The sequence below is a fragment of the Propithecus coquereli genome, unplaced genomic scaffold (assembly GCF_000956105.1).
Source record: "Propithecus coquereli isolate 6110/MARCELLA unplaced genomic scaffold, Pcoq_1.0 Scaffold104, whole genome shotgun sequence".
Taxonomy (NCBI): Eukaryota; Metazoa; Chordata; class Mammalia; order Primates; family Indriidae; genus Propithecus; species Propithecus coquereli.
The window spans coordinates 5,020,478-5,043,928 of record NW_012134303.1 but is presented as its reverse complement, the minus strand read 5'-3'; the positions used below and the strand labels follow the sequence as shown (position 1 = coordinate 5,043,928).

The 23,451-nt window shown below is 38.3% G+C and overlaps 1 protein-coding gene across 1 annotated transcript in view; it reads right to left on the bottom strand.

Annotated features, from left to right (window-relative positions):
* The window catches only part of MID2 (midline 2), a 70,164-nt gene that overhangs the window by 4,690 nt on the left and 42,023 nt on the right, over nt 1–23,451 (bottom strand). The window contains exons 3-6 of the mRNA XM_012644795.1: nt 19,477–19,584; nt 17,929–18,077; nt 7,889–8,016; nt 6,541–6,774 (exon numbers count right to left, since the gene is read on the bottom strand). Of these exons, the coding sequence (XP_012500249.1) occupies nt 6,541–6,774; nt 7,889–8,016; nt 17,929–18,077; nt 19,477–19,584 (619 nt within the window). The remainder of the gene's footprint in view (nt 1–6,540; nt 6,775–7,888; nt 8,017–17,928; nt 18,078–19,476; nt 19,585–23,451) is intronic.

Here is a 23,451-nt window from a genome sequence, read left to right as displayed (position 1 = left end):
CGTGTCCCGCTCTGGAGTCCATGCACCGTGTAATGGTTCTGTTTAATGTTGGGCACAATCATCCAGCTATCCACTGAATTATACAGGCCTGTAAAGTGGGGAAAGACAAGGACTTTAACTAGCAGGTAAGAGAGATAGGGTGAAAAACACACTGAAAATTCATCATAACCCCTCACCCCAAAAAAAGAAGTGAATTCATTTTGTCTTCTTTTGAGTCTTAGAACACATAATGAGATGAACCAGGGCTTATGATTCCACTATTTCTTTTCTCCCACAGAGCTAGATTTGTGCCAGGCTCCTTGCTTCTGGCAATCGAGCACAACTACTAGCAAAAGTTAGGTTACTTCAATTTTCTACTAAATAACAGGAATGGCCACTATACAAAGTCACAGAATCATCGCTCTTATGGAATCTCTGGATCTTTACCCCAAATGTCCACTTTTCTGAGAGCCGAGTGTGGTCTTGTATGGATGGAGCAGTCCTGTGCAGAGCACAGAAACATGGAAACTCGAGCTGAAAGAACACCTAGACAGCATGTTTCCCTCATTTTACAAATAGGAAACTAGGGTTGAGAGAAGAAAAGTTACTTGACCAAGGCCACAGATAATTGGTGATGGTGCTAAGAGTATAACCCTGGTATTTTTAAAATCTTAGCCCAGTGTTCTCTCTACTATATCATAATTCATGGGGTGAATGACAATGCTTCTTTGTCTCTGCAAAGAAGTGAGGTTTCCAGGGGTTATGATTACACTCTCCCACCTCATCCTCACCCTTACTTCCCAAACTAGCTGGGCTCCAAGGTCTCATAGGGAAGCCAAGGAGATGACATGATAACCAAAGCAAGATATCATCTCCTTACTCTGACACTACACATTTTTACCCCTTCCTGGCTTTAATTCCCATATTCATTTGGGATTGAGTGGTCCAGTAACACATTGTTGCCTGGAACCTTCTTCCCTTCCAAGTAGGGAAAGGGATCAGAGATCTAGGCTTCTGCTTTTGAAAGTCTTTAGACTATAAACATTGACTAAAACAGGAGAAATGTGCATAATTAAAAACATATATTTGGCTAGCTTTCAGTAAAAGAGGGACCAGCATTCTACTCTGTGGATTATCTAGACTTCTCTCTCCTATTACCTGATTTACAGTCAGTTTACCACTTTTTAGCCACAGTTCTACTAAAGGGTGGAAAGGAAAGGGCAAGGAAAATGAGCGGTGAATTTAGTCACTTCTATGCAGCTGTAGTAAAGGATTTAGTGAGGTTGAAGATTGAAAATAATAAGTCATGACTATTTTGCAAGAGATCTGACCAAAACAGTTTTATAATTAATTTGAGAGGAGTTTGAAAATCCTAAATTACAACTAGAAAAATAAACATAATGGAGGACAGATGTGCTATAGAAAGAAGAGGAAGAATTGGTGGAGATGCCCAGTGATTCGTATGAAAAGATAATAAGGCAGGGCCAGGATCAATATCTGAGGCCTTGCCTATCTATGTATCAATGCGTTGTATGAGACATAAGCTGCACATGAAACTTTAATACGAAGAGGACAGTATATGATCTTCGAGATACACTTCTAACAATACAAAAACAAACTTCACAATGAAATACTATGCAGCTGTGAAAAAACAATGAGGGAGATCTCTATGAACTGATGTAGAGTGATTTTCAGGAGATATTTTCAACTGAAAATAGTAAATTGCATAAAAGCATATATAGTATGCTACTTTTATTGAGAGAAAGAAAGGCAAATAAGAAAACATACATATATTTGTTTGGATTTATAAAGAAACAACAACAACAACAGGAAGGATAAACCAGAAAATAATGAAGTTGGCTAACTACAAGGCACAGGGTTGGGGAAACAGGATTAAAAGGATATGGGAGGGAATGACACTTCTCTGAGTATACTTTTTATATAGTTTTCCTTTTGGGGAACATGTTGTTTTACAAATTCAAAAAAAATAAAATTAAATCCATAAAGATGGAAAGGTGTGGACTAAAATTGAAGGCAAACAGAACAAATGAGCCAAATTGCACTTCAAATGAATAACATAACCACACCAAAGCAGCGGGGATGGGGGGAGAACTGCAAACAAATCCTAAAGTATTGTTAGCAGGTTTGTTGTTGTAGTGGTATGGGCAAAGCAATTCTGACACTATTATACTTTGTAATAGATATATTACAGGATTGAGCAAATAAGTACATGTGTTGACACTGTTGGGAGCCAGGGTTCATACTGTGGAAGAAGGAATATACAAATATGGAATGGGGGAAGGCAAGAAAGAACCTGTGGGAATGGACTGGAATTGGAGGTATTGATGTGAACTTATGATCCCTAAAACATGCAAATGTTTGCGTATGTGCACATGTGTAAAGTATGTATGCTTGTATATTATATGTGTGTTCATGTATACATGTGGATGTTTATTCTCCCACTAAAAGGAACCAGGGCTCCTTGGAAAAATGGCTGATTTCAAGGCTGGGACAGGATATGGTCAAAATGAGCCCAGAACATTTCGTTATGCCAAAAAGTAAGGAAGTGCTTAAAAAAATGATGAAAAAATATCATAAAGACCCAGGAGTGACCTTGAAAGGCTCACGCTGGCTAAATCTGGATGATTTGAGCACCAAAACAAGTAAGGGAGGTAAAAAATTAAAAGAGAATGCATCAGTCCATACTTATAAATAAATAAACAAACGGGGGAAAGGGGGAACAGGGCTCTTGCTTATAGTAGAATGCCAAGTGCCAACTTGTAAATGTGGGAGAGAGTACCCAGCTGGAAAATCATCATTTTGCAATCATCATGGTAAAGGCTGAATCAGGCAAGAATCATCAAGTGATGCTAAAAGAGGGGTGAGGGAGGTGAGACGGGTTTGATGAGGAAGCAGGATATTGTCATGGTCTTAAAGTATCACCACACTGATTGTTTATTAGTGGCAAAAGAAAAAGCTGTAACTACGTAGGGAAGAAATCAGACCACATCTTAACTAGGTGATCAAAATTAGTATCACCAATGAAGGGCAGGCAAGTGGACATCATATGTGTCCAGATATAATACCCTAAGAAAGGACTGTACTGAATATAATCATGAGGAAACATCAGATAAACCTAAAATAAGGAAGAATATAATAAAGTATAATAAAAAGGGTACTTTTAAAAATGTCAATGCCATTAAAGACCAAGAAGGGCTGAGGAAGTTTTCAGATTAAAGGAGGCTAAGGAGATATGACAATTAAATGTAATACCTGGGCCTACCTAGACCATAAAAGATAATATAAGGTTCTTCATATGTTACAAAGAATGTTATTGGGTCAGTTGTCAAAAATTGGAATGTGAATGGTGGTTTAGGTAAAAGTATTGAATCAATTAATGTTGATAACTGTACTGTGGTTATGTAAGATAATTTCCTTATTCTTAGGAGACATACACTGAAGAATTCAGAGGTAAAAGGCCATGATGTACACAATCTACTGTCAAATGGTTCCCCCTGAAAACAGAGACAGAATGTTGGCAAATGATAAATGAAATGGGACAAGATATTAAAATAGGCAAATCTGGGCAAAGAGTATAGGGGTGTTCTTTGTGCTAGTCTTGCAACTCTTCTGTAATTTTGAAATTACTTCTAAATTTAAAAGGGTAAATATATGATCCTCTGGGTATCAGTGAGACTTGCTAAGATGGGACTTATGATTGAATTATGATAATGGAAGTATACCTCTTGTTCAGAAGGGAAAGATCAAAATATGGAAATCCAAGAACCTGAGTATAAATGTGTGGTGGAGAGAATTTACATGAGAATGAAAAGGAGGGGAAATTAAAGAAGTTATATCTTTGTGGCAGTATGTCATAGACTGCCTGGCCAGACAGAGGTTATGGCCAATGTTTTTGTAATGCGAAACACAAAATTCAAACAGAATTAAGTTAATACAGTAATCAGAAGACAAATACCCATCTATTGGAATTCTCATTCAGCTAACAGCATCATCTGAAACATTATTGGTTGTAATCATTTCAATCTTAAAAGAGGTGGAAGAAAGTTAAAAATGAAGGAAGAAAGTTGATAAATAGAGGGGGAACACTACTCTCCCAGACTTAATCTCAACCAACAAGGATGACATTTCTGGATAAAGAAAATGGGAAAAAACCTGAAGGGAAAGTAGCTCTCAGAACTGAGGTTAAGTCAACAGTGGCAGGCCACATGGGTTGGTAAAACCGGAACCTTGAATCTTCATAAATATTATTCCTAGTCAAATAGTTTCCCATAAACATCCAAAATTTTGCTTCAGGGCTCTGTCCTTATCCCTGTCCTACTGAACTTTTCTATCAATGGCTGAAGGAAGACATAGAAGGCAGACTTCAAGGGAAAGCAAATGTATTTGAAGGTAGAATCTGGATCCCAAAGGGTTTTGGCACGCTGGAATAAGGAGTCAAAGTCACTCAAAGTATTGTGTTTCAGTTTAGACAATCATAAAAGAACAGGATTTGGAATTCATAGAAAATTCAGTTGATTATATGCTCAGTAAACAGTCAGAAGTTGATGTGGCTGCTGAAAAAAAGGTACAGGGCAAGGGAGCATCAGCTAATGTACAAGAGAAATACATAATACAGCTATCCTCTGCAGTGATAAGTCCACTTTTTGAATAATGTATTCACTTTTTTGACAGGACATTTTATAAAGCACTTTGTGCCCATAAAAAGGATACCGGGATGGTAAAGGATCTTAAAACCATGTCATATGGGGAGCAACTGAAAGAACTGAGGATGTCTAGCCTGGAAAAGAGAAACTTTAGAAGGGTCATATGAGCTACCTAAAATTATCTGAAGAACTACTATGTGAAAGATGGATTAGGTTTCTTAGTGAGCCACTGGTAGCTATGGTTTAATTCAAGGAGCATTAAATTTGAAGTCTGACAGGCTTGGGTTCCAATCTTAATTTCATCATTTTATAGCTCTGTGACCTTGGGCAACTCACTTAACTTGAGCCTCTGTGTCTTCATCTATAAAACAGAGTTAATATTACCTATTTCATAAGGCTAAGTAAGAACTCATGGGGACTAAATGAGATAATGAATGCGCGAGCATTTGTAAATGTCAAAGCATAATACACATGTAAATTATTAATTCATTATTATTTACTAAGAGGAAGAGTCACACCTCTTATAAGAAAATACTGGCAATTATTTATAGCTACACAGCAATCGAAAGGGCTGTTTTGTTAGAAGTGAGCTCCTTCCTCATCACTGGAAATGTTCAAGCTCAGACAGGGCTATCATCTACAGGGTGTCTGACAGATGGGAAGAAAATTAGACTAGATGACTTCTAAGGTCCACTAATTCTAAGACGCTATGATCCTATCACTATAAAGAATTATCCTCTAAGCTTTTCTTTACAAGGGACTATATAGCCTTGAAAACAAAGGTGACAACCTTTCGATCTTATAGTCACTTCTCAGACTTGTTCTCAACTCCTGGGAGATTGTTCTCATCATATCAGGAATAAGAAGCACAGTTGTTGGCTTTAAGACTTTCCAGAGTAGGAGAGACAAGTCTGTCAGTGAAACCTTAGAGTTTGTGATGTCACAACCTGAAGAAACACCCAGGAACATAGCTACATGGGCCAAGTGGCTTAGGTTGGAGCTGCATGAGGCAAGTGTTTTTTAGAGTTTGACCTCCAAATGTCCTTTCATCTCCCCACCCCACCATTTTCACAAACAGAAGTCTGCCCCAGAATTGTCACAAAACAGGAAAAGGAAGCCTATCAGGAGGGTTTAGTTGGAAAAACTCCTCTTGTGCCAACTTGTGAAGTCAGACACAAAGGACAAACACAAAGGTAACAGAAAATTCTAATTTGTAGTTATGCAGATGCAACCTTAGGGTGGGAATCCGTTCCTGTCTTGAATCCAGCCTTAATTCTGCTTTTGTTTCCATTTCCCCCCAGCATATCAAGGGAAACTTTCAGCTCAATACCCTCTTGACTGGCAATCAATGAATGAAGTTCAATCCCTACTCTACTTTGTCTTGCTCCAATTCACCAGAAGGTGAAACCATAACACGTGAGCCAAACAACTGCTTTGTTAACCGCTTTCATTTTGTGGACCACTGACATGTTTTTATATTTAGTATTATTCTTGGTGGAAAGAGAGAAGGAGTAAAGGGAAGATTGACAGAGGCAGGAAGCTTGTCACCATATTCACTGATCAAATAGGTATGATAAAGTCTTTGAACATAATATATTTTACCATGATAACGAGTGGAAGAAGAGTCAAGGAGAGAGATAGATGTTCACACACACAGAACCAGCAATGATGAACAAATACTGAGCTATGCTCTCCTTGGGAGAGTGGAGTGACATGGATTAATTGAGGAAAGGCTAAGGATTACATATATAAATGGGAGTGGCCCCAGTGACTGCCCAAAAAGGGAATACACAACTACCTTGTCACCCATCAGTAAGGTCTTTGCAATGCCCTGGGGAGCTTACACTGTCTATGAAACACTATACTAAACAACCTAACATGTCTTACAAACACTTGCCTCGTGGCGCCCCGGCCAATCTTGAGCAGCTTACTGCTTCCTTACATTTCCTTATCTCTGGCCACAGGCCCCAACTACACCATGACTTACTGATGAAGTTAGCCTGGCCAGTGAATATGGTGTACTGAAGCTCATAGGAGCTGATGCTGAACTCATCGTCAGAGATCCAGTGGACTGTAATGGTGTCATGGGAGGCAGTACAGAGTTCCTCTCGGATAGATGGTGGGTTTGGGGCTGTAAGGAAAGGTGGAAAAGAAGGTAAGGAAAGCAAAATCTCTCTTATGGAATTTTACAATCGTTATTCTTCCTGCCTAAACCAACATCTCTTGGAGAAGAGGTTTTCTTAATAGATAAGCTTTAGACTACATGAACCATACAGCCTGAAGCAAAATGCTGAGACCTCCAGCTCCCCAAAACCACTTTTGCTATGATAAAGATATTTTAGGCAATGATATAAGCCTACATTATTGTGATGGTTGCCTCAGTTGTCCAGTCTGCCTATATAAGCACTTATGTAGATACCAGAGCAAAGTGGTCATATCGTTTTCTTAATACATGGCCCTCAACCTATTACATTTTATTTCAAAATAAGTTTTATTATATATTTTTGGCAATGTAGTCAAGCGCAAATTAATATGAGTTCCCTCATCTGTAAATAGGGATGATTTATTTTAAGGATTAATGATATGACATTAATATACAATGTCTGGCATAAAGCAGATATTTAATAAATGACATCTATGTTAATATATTAACAAAAACAGCTACAAACAGAAACATTATAGCCATGATTCTAATTTAAAAGACATAAAAGTTAGTGTGTGGATATTTTTCTCATGAAATGATCATTCAATAATCCTGAAGGTAGCCAGCATTTCTTAACAGGCTGGTCGCATCCCTCATTTTCTAAAATTGTCTGCAAGCCAGTTATTTCTCACACTTTTCTTCCTGATCTAATGATTCCTAAGTTTTCTTAAAACCATTTCAGTAGTACCTGTCCCCATGTGGAACATTCTCTAACATTCCCTAATTGCCACCTGAGTTCTACTCTCTTAACAAGCAACAATATATTACTGATAGACTCATAAAGAGTAATCCACTGGCAATTTCTTGTGTTTTACCCTTAAGTATGGATTGTGTACCCATTCTGATCCCAGAAATATTTAACAAACCATCTTTCTTTTGTTATATGAATTAAAATCTATTCTATCTAAAAAGATACATGCATCACTTTAAAGACTATAAAAACATTTTCATTGTAAATATTATCCTTTTCAGATTATTTTTAAGTAAAAGCACACCAAAAGAAAAAAATGAAAATGGGAAGGAAAACACAGTCTTTTCACACCTGTTAAATAATCTAGCCCCTCCAGCAGTTTCTTTTCTCTTGAAAAATCTAAAGCAAAGTTTTCAAAGGCATCATTAAAATTGATGTCTGGAATCAGAACTTGAGAAGATGCAGTTGCCATAGCAACCCTGAAACAGAGAGAAAAGTACATCAATATACATCAACATAGGTTTGCAACCTTCATCCAGTGTTTGATTTCTGGTTTAACAAGGTGAAAATAAATGACTTGTAAGGTTTGATTCATTAAGTGAAAATATTGTATCTGTGCTTTTCCAATGGAAACCATTTAAATTTTAATCATCAGGAACCAATTAAGAGTTATACCACATTTATTCACATATGTTCACCCCTCAAACACACTCCTCCATCCTGTCTTAATTTTGAGAAGTAAATACAGGATTTTTTCCCCTCTGCATCATTTTCCATCTGGCAGGCAGCATCAAAACTAGACCTCTGAAGGCTTTGTAAGAACAGTTTGAAAGACTTTTTTTCTCCCTCTCTATGTTTTTATGCTAATAAACAAGCCAGCATGCTAGGTTAACACCTTCCCCCAAATAATCCTTTATTTGATTTTTTATAATATTAATATTTAATTTTATTATCCTCTAATTGTACAATGATGATAGTTTTGTCTCCCCAACTAATTCTAGGAGTCTCAAGAGCAAAGTTCATATTTTGTATCTCTTACATATTCCACGGTCCCTAACACAGTGTTGGACACATAATGAAAACATAATTGTTGAATGACTAACTGATGACTAACAACAACACGACTGCTAGCATTTACTGAGTGCTTAGTATATATAAGGCACTGTGCATGCTCTTTGCATACATTATCTAATTTATTCCTTACCATAACCCTGTATAGCAGATGTTATTTCCATTTTGCAAATGAGAAAGTTGACACGTCGAAAAGATAAGTAACTTACCCAAGATCACACAACCAATAAGGGTCAGAAATATAACTGAACCCATGTCCACCTGAGTCTAAACTCAATACCATTAACCATTTAGATTGTTTTTTAAAAAAAAAAAGAGGCATATTTTACATACTTCAACGATTCTTAACCATGGTTACACATCAGAATTATCTGGGGGAACTTTTATCAAAGTATACATGTTTAAGTCCTGGACACAACAACTGCATTCTCTTCCGTTACCAGATCTTCTGAATCAGAGCCAATGAAAATCCTTGAGCATGCAAATGACAGGGTGGAAAGAAACAGATACATGGCAACAATATGTAGGTTACAGTGGAAAAGGCATTGAATGCAAGAAGACCAGAGAGGAAACTTTTACGGTAAACTAGTTGTAGGGGATGAGGAGTTGAACAAATACATGCATGTCTACCCTGCTACACATCAACCAACAGTATCTGTTGGCTGTTTCTGAAAATAGAAATATTTCAGGAATGAACTACAGGCCAAATGAAAGACTTAACTCAGTACAATCCCAAGTCTCACATTGAATAATAGCCAGTCTTCCAGGATTTGGTGAGCAAGGAGACAACAACCTCTTTAGGGAAGAGTTAACCCATAAAATTAGCTCATGACATTTCTTCCCGACCTCTCCAATCTTCTTTCTTTCTTCCATCCATCTATCCAATATTTATTAAGCACAACTAATGTGTGAGGCACTGTGCTAAGCGCTGAAGATAAATATGAGAACAAGCTTGTTGTGGTCCTTGCCCTCAAGAACTCATACATTGTGAAGGAGAAAGACATTAGATAGGCAATAGAAGTGCTACTACAAAGGGAGTAAAGCATACACAGGAGTCATCTGCAGGGACTCCGGAACTAGGGAAATCTCCCTAGAAGAAGTTAATTTTAAGCAGTTACCTACCTACATGATGAGCGGGAGTTAGCTAAGCAAAGACTATGTAGAAGGGTTTGTGTTCTCTCTTGCCTGAAGGCTGGAGAATGGGGCAAAGTCATGCAGGACCTTGTAGGCCATGTCACAAACTTTGAATTCTATCCTAAGTACAGGAACAGTGGGAGCCACTACGCATTTTAGGCAGACGAGTGATATACTCAAATTCATGTTTCAACAAGAGTACTATGGTTTCAGCGGATGGGCTGGAAAGGGCAAAAATTAGAGGCAGGCAGGCCAAAGTTTAAGGTGTTAGGAAGGAGCAGAAAGTAAAGTGGTGACAGGAGTATAGACAAATAAAACAGAAAGTTAATTCACGAACTAAATTAAAATTAAAAAAGAAATTAAAAGTCCAACTACATGAGAAATTGAAGAAATTTAAGTTGAAACGCAATAGCATTTAGATTACAAATGACAATATAAGAGCTTTTTATACTTATATTCAATAATGTCTACATTTTTGTTTTAGGATTGAAATTAATACACATTCTAGAGGCCAATTTAGCACTAAATATCAAAATAGTTTGAAATGTAAATATTCTTTGCCACCACAGTTCTACTTCATAATATTTTTATTAGGGAAATAATTGAGACATATGCAAAGATATCATGCCAAGGCCACTCAGCACACCACATGTAACCTAATGGTCTAGGAGACCTAGCTAAGTAATGTATTATACATCAAAAGATGAAATATCATGAAGCCACTGGAAATCAGGTTTTATAATAGTATCTAGTAACATGGAGAAACGTTTGTGATATATTAAGTTTAAAATGTACGATATAATATAGTATATACAGAATGGCCTTATGTTTGTGAAATATATAAATATAAATATTGGGATACTATATTCCCAAATGTTAACAGTGGCTGAAAGGTTAAAAATGAATTAAAAGTGACATTGTGCCGTGTGTGTGTGTGTGTGTGTGTGTGTGCGCGCGTGTTTCTGTATTTAGGCAAAACACAATATTAGCTATTTTGTTGTAGTCTGTTAAGGCCTTGATCTCTATTAGGGATAATATAATAAGTGTTATTTACAAAGGGGAGAGGATACCCCTCCCAGCTAAAATCTCATTTTAACTGAAGTCATAGTGCCTTAACACAATATAATGAATAATGATGCGGAGGAATTTCAGACTCTGTGAGAGACCAGTGAGAAAGATAATTAAGTTGGATAGATGACTCTCAAGTCATACCACATAGATAGCCATCTATTCCACCTACACCTCAGGCTATACCTCAGCCTGCAAAAAGATTCAGATAGAGAGCAAGGAATCATCAGGTAGTTGAAGCCCTAGGAACTAATGAGTTTGCAACAAGGAGAATGTGCAGTGTGAGAAGAGAATAGCCTAAGACAGAATCACAGAGAATAGCATTAAAGGAATAGGTTAAGGAAGAGTTGTTCACAAAGGCAAAAAAAAAAAAAAAACTGGATAGGAAGAAAACCAGGAGTGTTCATGGAAGCTAAGGGCAGAGACATTTCAAGTAAAAATGGTCAGCAGGGACAAATGCTACTGAGAGATCAAATAAGATGAAACGGTAACATGAAACAAAGGAGTGTCTGTTATATTTGGCCGCAAGATATTCATTTGGTGACCTTGAAAAGAACATTTGCAATGGTGTGGTAGTGGGAGAAAACATTTCGGAGGAGGGTTGAAGAGTGGGGAGGATTAAATACAATGCTTTAAATACATGTTTTATCTTTGCTTTCATGAAATTCCACTGAAATGACAGTCCAAGAATGAAATGTCATAAACCCACAAAGACAAAGAGAATGGAAAAGAGATGCCAACGAGTAAGAGATTGTCAACAAATGTTTGGAAGCTAGAAAGGGATGGATGTGTGGTAACCAACAACAGACCAGAGAAAGCTGGATCAGGAAGCCAACAACATCACGCTGATTTAGTGCCACAGAAAGTTGAAAGTTTGCATGAGGAACAGTTAGATCCCTGGACCCACTAAACCAGAGACTGCCCTTCCCTCATCCTGGCAGGAGATGTGAGGTTTAGTTTCTGCTGAGCTTTGACATTGTACTAAAAGCAGTCTTCAAACTCTCAGCTCCCTTTCCCTGCCTGGCTTCCAGAATGCTGGCAGACAGGCTTATACCCTCCACCACCACCACCACCACCAGCACCCCTTCCCCGACAAAAAGCAGGAGGTTGGAGGATTCCTTCCAAAGGAAAATGATCCAAGAGAAAACACCTACAGAAATGACACTTGGGGTCCTTCAATAAAAAGCTGGCATTCTGCCTTAGAATCCTATAGCAAAGGTCACCACGCAAAGTTCACCAAATACCCCCACCCACTCAGAGCTCCCAGTCATCTTTTAGTCTTCTATTTAAACAAACAGTGAAAAGTTTACCAGATATTTATGAAAACACAGCAACTGAAACAAACTAACAGAGAAAAGGAAGTTGAAGGAAACCAAGACAATGCAGGGTTTAGAAGAAAACTTTTAAAGTGATAATACTCTCAGGAAGAAAAACAAATAGTTTGTATCCACAAAGCAAAAACATAAAGCTAAAAAAAGAAACAAAGGTCAAGAATGAACTCTTGTAAATAAAAAATATGAATGCTGAAATTAAAATACCAGTGGAAGGACTGAACAAAAAATTAAGGAAATATATAGTAAAATGAGAAAACAAAGTCATGAAAAATAGAAAACAAAAGATTTTTTAAATTAGAGGGAAAATCTGGGATGTCCAATATTTTACTAATTAGAGTCCCAAAAAGAGAGAAGGGAGAAGATAAAGGGGAGGAAATCATTAGTGAATAATACAAGAAAATTTCCCAGAACTATAAGTCACTAGTTTTCAGATTGGAAAGGCTCACTGCCCAACATGGATAAATGATAAAAGACCCACGACCAAGGCAAATCTTGATGAAATTTCAGAAAAACAGGGTTAACAATAAGATCTTAAAAGCTTCTAGATTTCAGTGGCTATTACCAAAAAGATGAAAGAGGGCCAGGTGCGGTGGCTCACGCCTGTAATCCTAGCACTCTGGGAGGCCAAGGCAGGAGGATCGTTTGAGCTCAGGAGTTTGAGACCAGCCTGAGCAAGAGCGAGAACCTGTCTCTACTAAAAATAGAAAGAAATTGGCTGGACAACTAAAAATATATAGTAAAAATTAGCCAGATGTGGTGGCACATGCCTGTAGTCCCAGCTACTCGGGAGGCTGAGGCAGGAGGATCGCTTGAGCCCAGGAGTTTGAGGTTGCTGTGAGCTAGGCTGACGCCATGGCACTCTTACCCGGGCAACAGAGTGAGATTCTGTCTCAAAAAAAAAAAAAAAAAGATGAAAGATACCAAGTGTTGTCAAGGATGTACAGAAAGGGGAACCCTTGTATACTGTTGGTGGGAATGTAAATTAGTATAGCCATTATGGTAAATGGTATGGGGGTTCCTCACAAAACTAAAAACAGAACTACCATATATGATCCAGCAATCCCACTTCTCAGTATAAACCCAAAGGAATTGAAATCAATTTGCTGAGGAGATATCTGCACTTCCATGTTCACTTCAGCACTATTCACAATAGCCAAGATCAACCTAAGCATCCATCGACGGACGAATGAATAAAGAAAATGTACACAAACACAATGGAATACTACTCAGCCTTAAAAAGGAAGGAAATCTTGTCATTCACAACAGCATGAATGAACCTGCAGGACATGATGCTAAGTGAAATAAGCCAGGCACGGAAAGACAAATACCACATGATCTCACTTGTATGTGGAATCTAAAAGTCAAACTCACAGAAGTAAAGAATGGAATGGTGGTTACCAGAGAGGCTGGTGGAGGGGGAAAGGGAAACGGAGATTTTTTTTTTTTTTTTTTTGAGACAGAGTCTCGCTTTGTTGCCCGGGTAGGAGTGCCGTGGCGTCAGCCTAGCTCACAGCAACCTCAAACTTCTGGGCTCAAGCGATCCTTCTGCCTCAGCCTCCCGAGTAGCTGGGACTACAGGTATGCGTGCACCATGCCCAGCTAATGTTTTCTATATATTTTTAGTTGTCCAGATAATTTCTTTCCATTTTTAGTAGAGACGGGGGTCTCTCTCTTGCTCAGGCTGGTCTCGAACTCCTGACCTCGAGCAATCCTCCCGCCTCAGCCTCCCAGAGTGCTAGAATTACAGGTGTGAGCTACCACGCCCAGCCAGAAATGGAGAATTGTTGGTTAAAGAGTATAAAATTTCAGTTAGACAGCAAGAATAAGTTTCTGAGATGTATTATTTTGCAGCAAGGTGACTATACTCAATAATAATATATTGTATATTTCCAAATAGCTAAGAGAGTAAATTTCAAATGTCTCACCACAAAAAAATGTTAAGTGAGCTAATGGATATGTTAATTTGCTTGATTTAATCATTCCACACTGTATGCATATAGCAAAACATCACAGTGTACTCCATTAATGTATACAATTATGATCTGTCAATTTAAAATAATGCTAATAATTTTCAAAAGATTCTCGATTTTAAAATATAGGTCATACTCAAAAGATCAGTAATCAAAATGGCAGTGAACTTCTCAACACAACACTGGAATCAGGAGACAATGGAGCCATACCTTCAAAATTATAAGGGAAATTTATTTCTAACCCATCAAGTATGAAAATTAATTGAAAATATTTTTAGACAAAAAGTTCTCGAAAATTTACTCCCTATGTACTCTCTCTTAAGAAACTATGAGAGAATTTGTTCAAAAAAAATTAAGGGAGTAAAATGGTATAGGAAGGGGAAATCCAGGCAGAGCCTGATGAATTCCCTAAAATTAAAGCGACAGAGCTGAGAATCCAGGGAGACTAGGTTGGCTGGAGTCCACTAGGGCAGCGAGGAAAAAGCTTCAGAGAGAATTCTAGAGACCTTGAGAGGGTTTCCCCTCTGAAGGGGAAAGTTCAACAGAATACTGATCAACATAGGCATGTGAGGAAACTACTCAATGCTGCAGAAAGAGCTACCCAAAAAGATTAGAGGGAACATTCCCTGGGAACAATATAGGGAGGGAACAATATAGGACCAGGAATAGTGTCTGTTCCTACCAGCTAAACTGAAAAATCTCATGATTCATGGGACACTGGATAAAGTACTCAGAAGGATTTTGCGTCAGTAGTGAGAAAAAATTGTCTCTAGACAAAACACTGCTCTGATCCCACCTAACAAATCTTAAAAGCAAGACTTGAAAAGATCAAGCTATTTTCAAGTAACTTAACTGTGTCCCAGAACAAAGCTTAAGAATATTTACAGGAACATAAAAATATACAGCACTTAAGACGAAATTCACAAAGTCTGGCATCCAATCAAAAATTACCAGATATGCAAAGAATCTAGAAAATACATAACGAGGAGAAAAAGCAACCAATCAAAACAGATCCGGATCTGACACCGGTGTTAGAATTAGCAGGTAAGGACATTAAAACAGTTACTGTAACTGTATTCTATTTGTTCAAAAAACTAGAGGAAAGGTTGACTATCTTAAGAAGAGATATGGAAGATATAAAAAAAGACTCAAACTTCTAGAGATGAAAACTATAATATCTGAGATGAAAAATACACTGGAGGGGTTAACGGCAGATTAGGCATCATAGAAGAAAAGGTTAGTGAACTTGAAGACATATCAATATAAACTATCCAAAATGAAACATCCAGAGAAAAAAGGACTCCAAAAAAAAATACAGCATCAGTGAGCTATAGGACAATTTCAAGCAGTCTAATATACATGTAATTAGAGTCCCCAGTAGAGAGGAAGGAGGTGGTATAAAAAATATTTGAAGAAATAATGAATGAAAAAGTTTCCAAATTTGCAGAAGTCAATGGTAATGTCTAAAATTGAAAAAAATTGAAAACAGCAATGTAAGGATGATATTTAAAAACATAAAGGTCATGCCAATAGAAACACCTAATAGAGTTGAAATTGCTTGGCTTTGTTGTAAAAGTGTATACTATGGCAGTAGACTCCCTAGATTTGAATCCTGCCTCTGCCCCTTACTAGTGGGATTTCATAGGCAAGTCACTTAACCTCTCTGAGCATTGTTCTTTCATTTGTAAAATGGGGATAATAATAGTGTCTACCTCATAAGGATTTTGTGAGAATTAAATGAGTTAATACTTACCAAGGCTTAGAATAATCCTCAGTGCAAAGTAAGCGCTCAGTATTATTAATGTTATTATCAGAGAGCAGAAATAGAGGATGAAGAGATTGTCATTTGTTGCAATATGACTTGTAGCAATATTTTACTTTCTATGTTCAGGGTATCCCTTTGATATAAATAAATTTTAAATACTTAAGAGCAAATTAGGGGTGAGGAAATGGAAAGTCTTTCAAGAGAAGTTTTCTCTGAAGGGAAGGAAAGGGATAGGGTGATAGCTACAGGGGGTATAAAGTAAAAAAAAGTTGTAGATTTTTGTTTTGTTTTGAGGTAGTAGAGAAATAAGTTGGTTTAAAAATGGAAGTGAAGTCAACTATAGAGAGGGAGAAACTGAAGCTATGGGAAAAAAAGGGCATGTGGCCAAAGCACAAATGAAGGGACATCTTTTCCATTATATAACCAGAAGAAAAGAGGAAGTGAATGTATATATGTCCAGCAGTTTGATATGAGAAGTTGAGATATTTATCATTCACACCTACTGTTCTTCATAAAACGAGAGGGCATTTGCTGAGCATAAGCAGGAAGGTGGCAGGGTTGGAATTCTGAGAGGTAAGTACAAAAGATTTGAAATATCCATTATAGAGAACAAGTCAAAAAGAAAGCTGACCAAAGCAACACAGAAGGATTTCAGGTCAGTATTGAGGGCCCAGGTGAGATTAGAAGCAGATTTCTGCTGCAGCAGTACCAACCTCTTTGGTTATGTGATTTTTGCCAGCAGTGCTCTGCAACTCAAATATATACATGGAAAAGGTGGGAATAGCAGGACTGAATTCATGGTTGGGATTTTATCAGGTTGGTGTGATAGAGAGACAATGGGGCAAGGACATTTTCCAAGGAAATTAAGGATATTGAAAAGGGAAGAACTGAAGTAAGAAATCAGACAGAAGGTAGCTGGTAGGTAGGAAGAAAGTACAGGAGTCAGGGCTTAGAGGTACCGGTGAAGTTGAAGAGTAGATATATTTGAAGAAAAAGGAGTTCTAAGTATAGAGATTATAGTTAGAAAGTGGGATATTTTAATTTATGATTTCAGTGCAATTCTGAATGATGGTGCAGTCCAGGATGTAGTCCATGGCAGTGGGTGGATGAGGTGGAGCTGAGGTGAAAGTCACTGGAGGAGGGGATGTCAAGGAGGCTAGATGGCTAGAGCATTAGGTGGGTCAGCCATGGGGGTGCTGCTGCAGTCATCCAGAATGATGGCAGGGGCAATAGGAGGAATACTGAGAGCTTGGAGCCAAACTCTTCAATGAATGAGAGGGAGATATAAGAAGACCAAATCCAGCCTAATGAGCCACTGTAGCCGCTTGAAGCCTTGGTAACTATACTGAGCAATGTTTCAAACATGGATTTTTTTGCCAGTGGTCTATAGAAGGGTTTTAAAGGGTCCATGAGTACCCCGAAATGGACCTGTGTATATATGTAAAATGTGTATATATGTAAAATTCTGTGTATATATGTAAAATGCATTTTTCCCCCTCTGGAAGAAGGTTTGTGGCTTTCATCAATTTTCAAAAGGATAAGTGATTAAATAAAAGCCTTAAGGGCCTGGCACGCCTATAATCTTAGCACTCCGGGAGGCCAAGGCAGGAGGATCGCCTGAGGTCAGGAGTTCAAGACCAACCTGAGAAAGAGCAAGACCCCCGTCTCTACTAAAAATAGAAAAAATTAGCTGGGCATGGTGGCATGCACCTATAGTCCCAGCTACTTAGGAGGCTGAGGCAGGAGGATCGCTTGAACCCAGGCGATTGAGGTTGCAGTGAGCTATGATCACGCCACTGCACTCCAGCCTAGGTGACAGAGAAAGACCCTGTCTCTTAAAAAAAAAAAAATCCTGTGGTGGGGCTGCAGAGTCGGAGACAAGGGTCCTGAAGTCCACAGGGCAATTTACCACTGAAGTTCAATAACTACTTAGCTGGTAAACTCTTCAGGTGGCAGCTGCTACATGCATCTGCCTAAACAGAATCAAGTGACTTCAGGCTGGCTCTTTTTCACAAGAACATGCGTTTCAAAAGAATATAAAGAACTCACCTCTCAGCGATATTTTTTGCAGACTGTAGAAACCGTGCCTGGTCATTTTCTTTCAGGATATGCTCAGCTTGGTTGATGAGGACTGTTGACCGTTCAAGACACTGGCGGCAATTAGCAACCTGCTGTGCCAACTTTCTCAGTTTCATAACCTTAAAGAAATTAGTAAAAGAAAAAATAAGATAAAATATGCAGTGCTTAATTAAAAACAATAAAAAACCCACATGAAGGAGATATGCTGCAGTGATTCTAAAAATAAGGCTTATTAATATCCCATGGTTCTTGTACTAACCACTCACCTTCTCACCCTACCTGCTATGTCTCTCTTGCCAACCCGTCCCTTCTGTCTGCAGCTTGCTCACTCATGCTGCAATAGTCATATACTCTCATTTACCTACCGCCTCTTTGTATTGATAACATTAATTTTTCTGGTTGCAAAAGCAATGCATGCTCATTATAGAAAATTTAGAAAACAAAAAGCATAAAAAGAAATGCTACCACACAGAGATGACCATTGTTTACATTTTACTATCAATATATTTTCACGTATATGTTTAATAAAAAGTACCTTTTTCTTTATGAGTATCTACATTTCTATGTATATATTTCTCCAAGCAGTTTTACACATACCTGTGTGCTCACAAATCTGTGTTCTTGAAAACTTCAGTTCCTGGGTAAGCTGGAACCAGCCAGCATGGCATAAAGTATTGGTCATCACTCCAGGCTCTCAAAATTTCTTACATTATACACATAGCATGAGCTTATAATCATTAACACTGATTGATATGCCAACAAGCCTAAAACCATATAGCTGCATGGAGGCTCACACCTGATCCTCCTAACCACGATTCTTCAGTTCCCAGGTTAGAAGAAACCTAGGAGTCTTCGCTGACTCCTCTCGCTCCCTCATGTTTTTAATCTAATAAGTCAATGCTTCCTATCATTTCCTTTCTAGCAATGCCTTCTTCCCTTCCATTAGTGCTCCCACTACTCTTGTTTAAGTCTTCATCAGCTCATACCAGGAATCATTCCATAAGTCTCATAACTTGCTTTTCTGACTTTGGTATCATCCCATTCTGGATCTACCCTGCATACCTCTGCCATATAAGTTAGTCTTTTTCCTTTATAAGAAACTAAAATGGCTTCCCAACACCTCTCAGATTAAGCCCAAAGTCCCCATACTGGCATTCATGGTCCTTCCATGGTCCTGACCCACATTTCTAACATTAGTTTTTTTTCTTTCATTTTGCATTGACTTATACACAGTAAAGCACCCAAATCTTAAGTGTACAACTCAATGAATTTTTGCATACACATACACCAATGTAACTACTAACCAAGTCAAGACACAGACCATTTCCAACACCCCAGAATGGCCTGCATTTTTACGGGATTCATAGCAATAGAACATTGCTTTTTCTTTGCCTCTCTCCCTACAACCTCATTTCTTCTTGCTTTCATGATCCAAGTTCAAATGGAATTGTCTGAATCAAACTTTGACATTTGTAAATTCAACTCTTTCTTCACCTCACTGAAGTGGCTGCGCTTTACCTTTGTCTCTTTGATTTTGACAGCAATCATTTGCTTCCTCTGCTGGATGATCTCTACCAACTCGTCACATTCTTCCATAAGTTTTGCCTCATGCATAGCAGTATTCACCTGCCAAGAAAGTCCAGAGTATTACACAGTGATTGTTGCCTTTGTCCCCTGCTGGCTCTAAAAGGTTCGGACTGACAGCTAAGCATGCACAACTTCTTCCATACCTCCCTCATAAGATCCACTCCTAGAAGAAGGGTAGAGATGATGATATTAATGATGCAAGGGCATTGAAGCACCACAGATAGGAAGATCTCCGGGCCTCTGGTAGATCATGATGGTTAATGGAAGGCTGGGCAGAAGGACAGATGAGATGGGGGCATGTTATTCCCACTGTGCAATTCCCTTTACTCCAGCACCCTGTCCTCCTGCTGTTCTTTTGGAAACAGGGTAAGGAGATTTATGTACGTCAAGAAAAGAAGATCCCCCTCCACAGGCACAATAATATTAAGATAACATTACGACAATATATTTCTACTATGCTAACAAAAAAGATTTCAGTTTTCCTTGTTCTCTTCTCATTTTTCAATATATGGATGCACAGACATATTTTCACATTAAACATAATAATGTGCAGATATTTTTTCACATACTTGTCATCATGTTTTAGTGGATATTTCTCACCTTGGGCTGTCCAGTATCTGAATACCTTTCCTATTTTGGGATACTGGCTACACCAGAATCTCTCTACTGCAAAGTCAGGGTTAGAGGAAAAAAAGCCACCATTTTTCATCATCTTTCCATGGACTGATTTCTCCTTCTTCCCATCTCTATTACTATTGACACTAGATGGTACAGAGGCCCCAGGAGGAGCTAAAATGAGAGTAGGGGGATCTTTGGGCTGCCCGGACATCAAGGGAGTGGAAGGCGGGGGGAACTAACATCTTTTAAGCACTTAACTTGCCAAGCACTTCATCGATAAATTATTTCATGTAATTATCACAACAACTTCACAATATAGGAACCATTTTTATTCCCATTTCACAGATGGGGAAACTGAGGTTCAGGGAATTTCAGTGACTTGCTCAAAAAAAAAAAAAAAAAGACAACCACGCAGCTAATAAGTGGTAAAACCAGATTTCAAACCGAGTCCTGCCAAGTGAAACCCCTGGGCTGGCTGGGTGGGCGGATGAGGTTCAGTTCCACTTCAGTAGCACACAGAGCAGTCACACAGGGAAGCACAATCATTCCAAGAGTCTATTCAAGGATCACTCGAGCAGAGCTCTAGAAGGCTGAGGAATAGACAATGGGTTACTTGAGAGCATCAAAACTCAAGGGGCTAAATGTGCTTCATTAGCAAGGTAGGGCTGCATTTCCAACTGCTATCCCTTTTCAGAGGATTCCTCTACATTCTTCAAGCCCAGCAAAACACCTATTACTGGACCCTGCTACCTCTTCTCTCGTCCTCTAAGCTCCCTGCTGGCTAATTTTCTGTTTCTTACTTAACTGAAAAAAAAATACATTTGTCAGTGAGTGATAACCTTATTTTGCTTTATTTCTACCTTCTAGGGGAAATGCCACATGGAAGCTTCTACTTACTCAGTCCCACACTGGCCATTTTACTTTTTTTTTTCTCAGACTCTTCTCCCGTTCCCTAAATTGGATCTACCATTCCAAGGTAGATATCTTACCATCTCAAGAAACTCCTACTCATTGAAGAATACAGAGAATCATCTAGCGCTCCCTGGGTCCTTGTTAGAGTATCTGCAAACTTAGACCCTTTCTATTTATAGTTTCTCTTTTAGGCAGCTGCTGGTATAGTACACAATGGGGTAGTACCTTTTTTCTTGTAATTTAGTCCTTGGACTAACCTTTACATAACTCTCACTATATGCCAGGCATCGCTCTAATCAGTTTACATATATTAGCTCTCTCAATCTTCAAAACAACCCTATGAGGTAGGTACCATTATCTCCATTTGACAGATGAGGAAACTTGAGCACAGAGAGATCAAGTGACTTGCTCAAGGCTGTACAGCTAATAAGTGGTAGAGATGGGATTTAGACCCAGAAAGCAGAGTCCACATCTTTAATCATTATACATACTCCTCTCCAGTTGAGTGTAACAGCATCCCTGTCTTCAATTTCTGACAATTATCTCTGTGGAATCATCCATCTTTATTCTGTCATCCCTTTCTCCTTAGTCACTTCAGACTCCTTGTTGTTCCCCGAGAAAGTCATGCACTTTCATGTCCTGTGCCTTTGCCTGAGACTATTCTTTTATTTGGAAAGTCATTTTCGCATGTGTGTATTGAACAGATCCTTACTTATCTTTCAAGGCCCTGCTCAAAGATCATCACTTGTGTAATTTTTTCTTACCTGCTTGGACACAAGCAATTGGTCCCCTATTTATACTGCCATTGCACTTTATTTATAGTTCGATGATACCATGTGCTACATTAGGTCATAATAATTTTTTTAGTCTGTCTTCCCCACTCAAACATGAGTTCTAGAGGCCAAGTACTGTGTGTTATTTGACTATATCTGTCTCTAGCATAGTGACAGGAATATAGTAGATGCTTGTAAATATTTGTTGAATTGAATTGAGTGGGAGAAAGATATCTTTTACTGCTTGTTAGATATGTCCACTTGGTTACTCAAGTTACCCTAAACTCAGTACATCTAAAAACAAACTTATCAACTTCCCCCCAGATCTGGCTTCCACCTCTGATTTCCTATTTTTTTGTCAATGCTACTATCATTATTGCAGTTACTCAGATTCAGTAAACTCTGACATCTACTTCTCCCTTATCCCCCATATAAATCCAAAGCAGTCCCAAAGTCCTTCCCTTCTTTCCTTTCCTATTTCACTAAAGTTCTTTTGGTAATATAGTGTGGATCTGAGCCAAGGAACCATAAGTTAAGGCCCTTATCACCCTTTTGGACTATTATTGTAAAGGCGTCCTTAATTAATCTCCCTATCTCCAGAAGCTATCCTTTGCCACCCATCCTCATAATCCTCCCTCTACCCTGAAGCCAGGAAAAATTATCACCATCTACATCATCAAACATGTATTAAGCATCTTTTGTGTGCAATGCATTATGCTAACTAAGGCCTTGCCCTCAATAAATCTGCAATCTGGATGGGAAACAGCCACATACATATAAAACAAACCAGTCAAGATAGCATAAAGTAAATACCAAATAAGTGATGTAGACTACAATTTACATAAATTGAAAAAAAAGATCATTCTTGGTGGGGAAGTAGAAGAAAGATACATGAATGGAACAGGAGTTGGATTAAACTTTAAAGATGAAGTAAGACTTAGATTTAAAAAGTGGGAGGAAGGGAAATTTCAAACAAAGCAAATGAGATTGAACTTTTTTCTTGAGGCAATGTGATATCTTTGAAAAATAGTTTTGAGAGGAGGAAAGGTAAGGTGGTGGGAGAATGACCATAGTTAACTGTTTCTTAAAGAAGGTGAAGCAGGATTGATTTAACAGGGGTTAATGGTAAGCTTGAGGATGATTTAGGAGGCTATTGTGACATGAACAAGGCCCATCCAAGAAGGATAACAGGAACAGAAAGGAAAGATCAAATATGAGAAGCTCTCCCTTGCTCAAAAATCTTCAATTAGACAGTAAGCTCCTTGAGGAAAGGTTTTATGCTACTTTGTTCCTCTCACTATAACTGGCACAAAGCCTTACACACAACAAACCTTGAGAAACATTTACTGATTGATTTAGGAAAGTAAAAAATCAAAACAAGAATGGCAAACATTAGAAAATATACTCCAGTGAGTGTATTTTGTAGAGAAAATATAAGGTGAAATGAGGGAGCTAGTGTGAGAAGGGTTTTTTGGACAGTCACATCAGGGCAGATAAAACAACCAGGCACAACTAGTAGAGTGGAAAGTTGGCTGAAGAGGCAAAAATCCCAAACTAAAGGTAAAACAGTGACATTAAAATCTTTCCATGTCAAGAATCAGCC